The sequence below is a fragment of the Passer domesticus genome, chromosome 33 (genome assembly GCF_036417665.1).
Source record: "Passer domesticus isolate bPasDom1 chromosome 33, bPasDom1.hap1, whole genome shotgun sequence".
In the NCBI taxonomy this organism is placed as follows: Eukaryota; Metazoa; Chordata; class Aves; order Passeriformes; family Passeridae; genus Passer; species Passer domesticus.
Window position 1 is genome coordinate 22929 of NC_087506.1, and position 9860 is coordinate 32788.

Genomic DNA, 9860 nt, shown 5'->3' on the forward strand with positions numbered 1-9860 from the left:
CCAATGTCCCCAGTGGTGTACAAGGCCCTCAGTGTCCCCAATGTCCCCAATGTCCCCATGATGTCCCCAATGTCCCCATGATGTCCCCAATGTCCCCAATGTCCCCAATGGTGTACAAAGCCCTCAGTGTCCCCATGTCCCCAATGTCCCCAATGTCCCCAATGTCCCCACTGTCCCCAGGTGCTGGCGGCCGTGTACAAGGCGCTCAGTGACCACCACGTGTACCTGGAGGGGACACCACGATGTCCCCAATGTCCCCAATGTCCCCAGTGATGTCCCCTGCTGTCCCCAGGTGCTGGCGGCCGTGTACAAGGCGCTCAGTGACCACCACGTGTACCTGGAGGGGACACCACGATGTCCCCAATGTCCCCAATGTCCCCAATGGTGTACAAAGCCCTCAGTGACACAATGTCCCCAATGTCCCCACGATGTCCCCAATGTCCCCACTGTCCCCAGGTGCTGGCGGCCGTGTACAAGGCGCTCAGTGACCACCACGTGTACCTGGAGGGGACGCTGCTGAAGCCCAACATGGTGACAGCGGGACACGCCTGTGCCACCAAGTACAGCCCCGAGGAGATCGCCATGGCAACGGTCACCGCGCTGCGCCGCACCGTGCCGCCCGCCGTGCCAGGTCAGTGTCATTGTCACCTGTGTGTCACTGTGTGTCACTGTCACTGTGTGCCATGGCAACGGTCACCGCGCTGCGCCGCACCGTGCCGCCCGCCGTGCCAGGTCAGTGTCATTGTCACCTGTGTGTCACTGTGTGTCACTGTCACTGTGTGCCATGGCAACGGTCACCGCGCTGCGCCGCACCGTGCCACCCGCCGTGCCAGGTCAGTGTCATTGTCACCTGTGTGTCACTGTCACCTGTGTGTCACTGTCACTGTGCCATGGCAACGGTCACGACGAACCTGCCACCCGCCGTGCCAGGTCATTGTCACCTCATTGTCATTGTCACTGTCACTGTGTGCCATGGCCACCGTGACTATCCCGCTGTCCCCTGTCTGTCCCAGTGTTCCCAGGCTGTGTCACAGTGTCACCTCGGTGTCCCCTGCAGGGATCACGTTCCTGTCAGGGGCAGAGCGAGGAGGAGCCTCCCTGAGCCTGAACGCCATCAGCGCTGTCCCTCTGTCCCTGTGTCCCTGTGCCATCCCCGTGTCCCTGTGCCATCCCCGTGTCCCTGAGCCATCTCAGTGTCCCCAGGGTGGTATCACACTGATGTCCCCGTGTCCCCTGCAGGGATCACGTTCCTGTCGGGCGGGCAGAGCGAGGAGGAGGCCTCCCTGAACCTGAACGCCATCAACCGCTGCCCGCTGCCGCGGCCCTGGGCGCTGACCTTCTCGTACGGGCGCGCGCTGCAGGCCTCGGCCCTCAAGGCCTGGGGCGGCAAGAAGGACAACACCAAGGCGGCCCAGGAGGAGTACGTCAAGAGAGCCCTGGTAGGTGACACCGGGGACACCGGGGACACCGCGGGGACACCGCGGGGACATGGGGACATTGGGGGGGCTTGGGGACGTTGGGTGTTCCTTGAGTTGGGTTGGTCATGGAGAGGTGGGAACACGTCTGAGGGGGGTTCAGAGGGTGAGGTGGGGATGGTTTGGGGATATATGGGGTCTTGGGGACATTGGGGACATTGGTGGCACTGGGGACATTGGGGACGTTGAGGGCTGTTGGGTGTTCCTTGAGTTGGGTGGGAGCAGAGGAGCCACATCTGAGGTGGGTTCAGAGGGTGAGGTGGGGATGTTTGGGGACATTTTGGGGTCTTGGGGACATTGGGGACACCTTGGGGACATTGGTGGCACTGGGGACATTGGGGACACCTCGGGGACATCGGGGACATTGAGGGGTGTTGGGTGTTCCTTGAGTTGGGTCAGCCATGGAGAGGTGGGAGCAGAGGAACCACATCTGAGGTGGGATCAGAGGGTGACGTGGGGACAGTTCGGGGATGTTTGGGGTCTTGGGGACACCTCGGGGACCTTGGGGACATTGAGGGGTCTTGGGGACACTGGGGACGTTGAGGGGTGTTGGGTGTTCCTTGAGTTGGGTCGGCCATGGAGTGGTGGGAACACGTCTGAGGTGGGTTCAGAGGGTGAGGTGGGGACACTTTGGGGTCTTGGGGACACCTCGGGGACACCTTGGGGACATTGGGGTGGGCAGTGGGGTTGTCAGGAGGAAGTTTGGGGGTGACACGTGGGGGACACGGGGACAGGGTGGCCCAGGAGGTCACCGGGGACCTTGGGGACAGCGGCAACCCCGGTGTCCCCAAGAGCCCTGGGGTGCCCAATGTCCCCAAGGTCCTGAATGTCCCCAATGCCCCCAAGTGTCCCAAATATCCCCAAATGTCCCCAATGCTCCCAATGTCCTGAATGTCTCCAATGTCCCCAATGTCCCCTCTGTCCCCAATGTCCCCAATGTCCCCTCTGTCCCCAATGCCCCCAAATGTTTCCAATGTCCCCAGGCCCCCAATGTCCCCACTGTCCCCAATGCCCCCAGTGTCCCCAATGCCCCCAATGTCCCCAATGTCCCCTAACTGTCCCTGATGTCCCCAATGTCCCCAACACCCCCAGTGTCCCCAATCCCCACAATGCCCTGGGGTCCCCGATGTCCCCAATGTCCTGAGTGTCCCCAACACCCCTGGGGTCCCCAAATGTCCCAAATATCCCCAGACCCCCAATGTCCCCTGAGTGTCCCCAATGTCCCCAGTGTCCCCAATACTCCTAATGTCCCCAAATCTCCCTAATGCCCCTGACACCCCTGATGCCCCCAATGTCCCCAATGCCCCCAATGTCCCCTGAGTGTCCCTGATGTCCCCACTGTCCCCAATGTCCCCTGAGTGTCCCTGATGTCCCCAATGTCCCCAACACCCTGGGATGTCCCCAGTGTCCCCACTGTCCCAAGGCCCTCAGTGTCCCCACTGTCCCCAATTCCCTGAGTGTCCCCAATGTCCCCAATGTCCCCACTGCCCCCAATGTCCCCACTGCCCCCAATGCCCCCAATGCCCCCAATGTCCCCAGACCCCCAATGTCCCCACTGCCCCCAATGCCCCCAGTGTCCCCAATGTCCCCAGTGTCCCCAATGTCCCCTCTGTCCCCAATGTCCCCTCTGTCCCCAATGTCCCCAATGCCCCCAATGCCCCCTCTGTCCCCAATGTCCCCAATGCCCCCTCTGTCCCCAATGTCCCCTGATGTCCCCTCTGTCCCCAGGCCAACTCCCTGGCGTGCCAGGGCAAGTACACCCCGAGTGGCACCGCGGGGGCGGCGGCCAGCGAGTCGCTGTTCGTGTCCAACCACGCCTACTGACCGCTGACCGCTGACCGCTGGTCACTGACCACCACTGGTCACTGCTGGGCATCCACGGACCACCCACGGACATCCACTGACCACTGCTGACCATCTCCTGTTTGTGTCCAACCACGCCTACTGACCGCTGACCGCTGACCGCTGGTCACTGACCACCACTGGTCACTGCTGGGCATCCACTGACCACCCACGGACATCCTGCTGACCACTGCTGACCATCCGCTGACTGCTGACCACCTGCTGACCATGCGTGGGTCGCTGGCCACCCGTGGATGCTGACCATCTTCTGGCCACCCTCTGGCCACCCGCTGACCACCTGCTGGCCACCTGATGACCACTGACCACCTGCTGACCATCCATGGACTGCTGACCACCCGCTGACCACCCCCTGACCACCCACTGACCCCTGCCCACCCTCTGGCCACTGACCACCCATGGACCTCCTGCTGACCACCCCCTGACCCTTGACCACCCCCTGACCAGCCCCTGACCGCTGCCCACCCTGTGCCCACCCTGTGCCCACCCTGTGCCCACCCTGTGCCCACCCTGTGTCCACCCTGTGTCCACCCTGTGTCCACCCTCCGGCCGCGCTCCGGCCGCGCTGTCGCTGCCCCTGCAATAAAAGGTCCTGGATGAGCCCCAAACGCTGCCGCAGATTTTTGGCCGAAATTTGGGGGTTTGACCCCAAATTTGGGGGGGTTTGGGATTGACTGATCCCAAATTTGGGGGATTTGGGGTGATTTGACCCCAAATTTTGGGGTCCTGGGGAGGTTTTGGGGAGGTTTCACCCCAAAATTTGGGTTTCTGGGGGGGTTTGGGTCACTTTAACCCCAAATTTGGGGTTCCTGGGGACGTTTTTGGGGGTTCACCCCAAAATTTGAGAGTTTGGGGACGGTTTGGGGATGGTTGGACCCCAAATTTGGGGTTTTGGGGGTCATTTTAGCCCAAATTTGGGGGGTCTGGGGAGGTTTGGGGTGGTTTGATCCCAAATTTGGGGTCTGGGGTGGTTTGACCCCAAATTTGGGTGGTCTGGAATGATTTGGGGTGGTGTCATCCCAAAATTTGGGAGATTTGGGGTGGTTTGGGATTGATTGATCCCAGATTTGGGGGGTTTTGGGGTGGTTTGGTCCCAGATTTGGGGAGGTTCTGGGGGGGTTGGACCCCAAACTTTGGGAGTGTTCTGAGTTCCTGGAGTTGGGGACCGTGGAGAGGTGGGGCCACATCTGGGGTGGGTTCAGAGGGGGAGGGGGGGACATTTGGGGACATTTGGGGACACTTGGGGGTCTTGGGGACATTGGGGACACCTCGGGGACACCTCGGGGACATTGGGGTGGGCAGTGGCGTTGTCAGGAGGAAGTTTGGGGGTGACACGTGGGGGACACGGGGACAGGGTGGCCCAGGAGGTCACCGGGGACCTTGGGGACAGCGGCAACCCCGGTGTCCCCAAGAGCCCTGGGGTGCCCAATGTCCCCAAGGTCCTGAATGTCCCCAATGCCCCCAAATGTCCCCAATGTCCCCAGGCCCCTAATGTCCCCAAATGTCCCCAAAGTCCTGAGTGTCCCCAAATGTCCCTAATGCCCCCAATGTCCCCAAATGTCCCAAATATCCCCAAATGTCCCCAATGCTCCCAATGTCCTGAATGTCTCCAATGTCCCCAATGTCCCCTGAGTGTCCCTGATGTCCCCAATGTCCCCAACACCCCCAGTGTCCCCAATCCCCACAATGCCCTGGGGTCCCCAATGTCCCCAATGTCCTGAGTGTCCCCAACACCCCTGGGGTCCCCAAATGTCCCAAATATCCCCAGACCCCCAATGTCCCCTGAGTGTCCCCAATGTCCCCAATGCCCCCAATGTCCCCAGTGTCCCCAATACTCCTAATGTCCCCAAAACTCCCTAATGCCCCTGACACCCCCGATGTCCCCAACACCCCGTGATGTCCCCAATGTCCCCAATGTCCCCAATGCCCCCAATGTCCCCTGAGTGTCCCTGATGTCCCCAATGTCCCCAACACCCTGGGATGTCCCCAGTGTCCCCACTGTCCCAAGGCCCTCAGTGTCCCCAGTGTCCCCAAATCCCTGAGTGTCCCCAGCCCCCCTGATGTCCCCCCAATGTCCCCTCTGTCCCCAATGTCCCCAATGTCCCCTCTGTCCCCAATGTCCCCAATGTCCCCACTGTCCCCAATGTCCCCAATGTCCCCTCTGTCCCCAATGTCCCCACTGTCCCCAATGTCCCCACTGTCCCCAATGCCCCCAATGCCCCCAATGTCCCCGTGTCCCCTCTGTCCCCAATGTCCCCAATGTCCCCACTGTCCCCAATGTCCCCAATGTCCCCACTGTCCCCAATGTCCCCTCTGTCCCCAATGTCCCCAATGCCCTGGGATGTCCCCAATGCCCCCAATGCCCCCAATGTCCCCAATGTCCCCAATGTCCCCACTGTCCCCAATGTCCCCAATGCCCCCAATGTCCCCAATGTCCCCTCTGTCCCCAATGTCCCCGTGTCCCCTCTGTCCCCAATGTCCCCAATGCCCCCAATGTCCCCAATGTCCCCTCTGTCCCCAATGTCCCCGTGTCCCCTCTGTCCCCAGGCCAACTCCCTGGCGTGCCAGGGCAAGTACACCCCGAGTGGCACCGCGGGGGCGGCGGCCAGCGAGTCGCTGTTCGTGTCCAACCACGCCTACTGACCGCTGACCGCTGACCGCTGGTCACTGACCACCACTGGTCACTGCTGGGCATCCACTGACCACTGCTGGGCATCTGCTGACCACCCACGGACATCCACTGACCACCCACGGACATCCACTGACCACTGCTGACCATCTCCTGTTCGTGTCCAACCACGCCTACTGACCGCTGACCGCTGACCGCTGACTGCTGACCGCTGGTCACTGACCACCACTGGTCACTGCTGGGCATCCACTGACCACTGCTGGGCATCTGCTGACCACTGCTGGACATCCACTGACCACTGCTGACCATCTCCTGTTCGTGTCCAACCACGCCTACTGACCGCTGACCGCTGACCGCTGACCACCACTGGTCACTTCTGGGCATCCACTGACCACCCACGGACATCCTGCTGACCACTGCTGACCATCCGCTGACTGCTGACCACCTGCTGACCATGCGTGGGTCGCTGGCCACCCGTGGATGCTGACCATCTTCTGGCCACCCTCTGGCCACCCGCTGACCACCTGCTGGCCACCTGATGACCACTTCCTGCTGACCATCCATGGACTGCTGACCACCCGCTGACCACTGACCATCTGCTGACCATCCACTGACCGCTGACCACCCTCTGGCCACTGACCACCCATGGACCTCCTGCTGACCACCCGCTGACCACCCCCTGACCCTTGACCACCCCCTGACCAGCCCCTGACCGCTGCCCACCCTGTGTCCACCCTGTGTCCACCCTGTGTCCACCCTCCGGCCGCGCTCCGGCCGCGCTGTCGCTGCCCCTGCAATAAAAGGTCCTGGATGAGCCCCAAACGCTGCCGCAGATTTTTGGCCGAAATTTGGGGGTTTGGGGCGGTTTGACCCCAAATTTGGGGGGGTTTGGGATCGACTGATCCCAAATTTGGGGGATTTGGGGTGATTTGACCCCAAATTTTGGGGGTCCTGGGGAGGTTTTGGGGAGGTTTCACCCCAAAATTTGGGTTTCTGGGGGGGTTTGGGTCACTTTAACCCCAAATTTGGGGTTCCTGGGGATGTTTTGGGGGTTCACCCCAAAATTTGAGAGTTTGGGGCCGGTTTGGGGGGGGTTGGACCCCAAATTTGGGGTTTTGGGGGTCATTTTAGCCCAAATTTGGGGGGTCTGGGGAGGTTTGGGGAGGTTTGATCCCAAATTTGGGGTCTGGGGTGGTTTGACCCCAAATTTGGGTGGTCTGGAATGATTTGGGGTGGTGTCATCCCAAAATTTGGGAGATTTGGGGTGGTTTGGGATTGATTGATCCCAGATTTGGGGGGTTTTGGGGTGGTTTGGTCCCAAATTTGGGGGGTTTTGGGGTGGTTTGGTCCCAAATTTGGGGAGGTTCTGGGGGGGTTGGACCCCAAACTTTGGGAGTGTTCTGAGTTCCTGGAGTTGGGGACCATGGAGAGGTGGGGCCACATCTGAGGGGGGTTCAGAGGGGGAGGGGGGGACATTTGGGGACATTTGGGGACACTTGGGGGTGTTGGGGACATTGGGGACACCTCGGGGACACCTCGGGGACATTGGGGTGGGCAGTGGCGTTGTCAGGAGGAAGTTTGGGGGTGACACGTGGGGGACACGGGGACAGGGTGGCCCAGGAGGTCACCGGGGACCTTGGGGACAGCGGCAACCCCGGTGTCCCCAAGAGCCCTGGGGTGCCCAATGTCCCCAAGGTCCTGAATGTCCCCAATGCCCCCAAGTGTCCCAAATATCCCCAAATGTCCCCAATGCTCCCAATGTCCTGAATGTCTCCAATGTCCCCAATGTCCCCAATGTCCCCTCTGTCCCCAATGCCCCCAAATGTTTCCAATGTCCCCAGGCCCCCAATGTCCCCACTGTCCCCAATGCCCCCAGTGTCCCCAATGCCCCCAATGTCCCCGTGTCCCCTCTGTCCCCAGGCCAACTCCCTGGCGTGCCAGGGCAAGTACACCCCGAGTGGCACCGCGGGGGCGGCGGCCAGCGAGTCGCTGTTCGTGTCCAACCACGCCTACTGACCACTGACCGCTGACCGCTGACCGCTGGTCACTGACCACCACTGGTCACTGCTGGGCATCCACGGCCACTGCTGGGCATCTGCTGACCACCCATGGACATCCTGCTGACCACCCATGGACATCCACTGACCACCCATGGACATCCTGCTGACCACCCATGGACATCCTGCTGACCACTGCTGGGCATCCACTGACCACCCATGGACATCCTGCTGACCACCCATGGACATCCTGCTGACCACCCACTGACCCCTGACCACCCATGGACCGCTGACCACCTGCTGACCACTGCTGACCACCCATGGACATCCTGCTGACCACCTGCTGGCCACCTGATGACCACCGCCTGCTGACCACCCGTGGGCTGCTGACCATCCACTGACCACTGACCACTCTGTGGCCACTCTCTGGCCACCCACTGACCACCCACTGACCACTGACCACTCTCTGGCCACTCTCTGGCCACCCACTGACCAGTGACCACCTGCTGACCCTCACTGACTGCTGCCCACCCGGTGGCCACTCTCTGGCCACCCACTGACCACTGACCACCTGCTGACCCTCACTGACCCCTGCCCACCCTGTGCCCACCCTGTGTCCACCCTGTGTCCACCCTCCGGCCGCGCTCCGGCCGCGCTGTCGCTGCCCCTGCAATAAAAGGTCCTGGATGAGCCCCAAACGCTGCCGCAGATTTTTGGCCGAAATTTGGGGGTTTGGGGCGGCGTCACCCCAAATTTGGGGGGGTTTGGGATCGACTGATCCCAAATTTGGGGGATTTGGGGTGATTTGGCCCCAAATTTGGGGGTCCTGGGGAGGTTTTGGGGAGGTTTCACCCCAAAATTTGGGGTTTCTGGGAGGGTTTGGGTCACTTTAACCCCAAATTTGGGGTTCCTGGGGATGTTTTTGGGGGTTCACCCCAAAATTTGAGAGTAGGGGGCGGTTTGGGGGTTGTTGGACCCCAAATTTGGGGTTTTTGAGGACATTTTAGCCCAAATTTGGGGGGATCTGGGGTGGTTAGACCCCAAATTTGGGTGGCCTGGAATGATGGGGGGCGGTGTCATCCCAAAATTTGGGGGTTTTGGGGGAGTTTGAGATCGATTGATCCCAAATTTGGGGGATTTGGGGTGATTGGGGGTGGTGTGACCCCAAATTTGGGCTGGTTTGGGATTGATGGATCCCAAATTTGGGGGGTTCAGGGGTGGTGTCACCCCAAAAATTTGGGGGTTTTGAGGGGGTTTGGGATCGGTTGATCCCAAATTTGGGGGTTTTGGGGTGGTTTGATCCCAAATTTGGGGGTTCTGGAATGATTTTGGTGTGGTTTGACCCCAAATTTGGAGGATTTGGGGGGCTTGATCCCAATTTTGGGGGGTTTGGGGGAGTTTGGCCCCAAATTTGGGGGATTTGACCCAAAATTTACGGGGTTTGGGGTGGTTTGGCACCAAATTTGGGTGGTCTGGCATGATTGGGGGTGGTGTCATCCCAAAATTTGGGGGTTTGGGGTGGTTTGATCCCAAATTTGGGGGTTTGGGGTGGTTTGATCCCAAATTTGGCGTTTCTGGATGGTTTTGTGGGGGTATGACCCCAAAATTTGGGGGTTTTGGGGTGGTTTGGGATCAATTGATTCCGGATTTGGGGGTTCGGGGGGGGTTTGACCCCAAATTTTGGGGGCTTGGTGTTATTTTGGGGTGCTTTGATCCCAATTTGGGGGTTCTGGAGGGATTTGACCCCAAAATTTGGGAGATTCTGGGAGGGTTTGGGACATGTTAACCCCAAATTTGGGACTCCTGCGGTGGTTTGGGGTGGTTTGACCCCAAATTTGGGGTTTTGGGGTGATTTGAGGCAGAATTTCAGCCTCAATTTGGGGGGTTTGGGGTGAATTT

The 9860-nt window shown here is 60.3% G+C and overlaps 1 protein-coding gene across 12 annotated transcripts in view; it reads left to right on the forward strand.

The window, feature by feature from the left end:
* The window catches only part of ALDOA (aldolase, fructose-bisphosphate A), a 31259-nt gene extending 22600 nt beyond the window's left edge, over window positions 1-8659 (forward strand). For 5 of the 12 annotated variants that reach the window (XM_064401817.1, XM_064401818.1, XM_064401816.1 and 2 more), the window contains exons 8-11: window positions 457-631; window positions 1240-1439; window positions 3204-3357; window positions 6218-8659. In XM_064401817.1, the coding sequence (XP_064257887.1) occupies window positions 457-631; window positions 1240-1439; window positions 3204-3299 (471 nt within the window). In that variant the 3' untranslated portion in view covers window positions 3300-3357; window positions 6218-8659. Of the gene's footprint in view, window positions 1-456; window positions 632-1239; window positions 1440-3203; window positions 3944-6096 lie in introns of those variants that run through there. The other 7 variants (XM_064401809.1, XM_064401808.1, XM_064401813.1 and 4 more) reach the window with 7 other exon arrangements.
* The last annotated feature ends 1201 nt before the right edge of the window (window positions 8660-9860 follow it).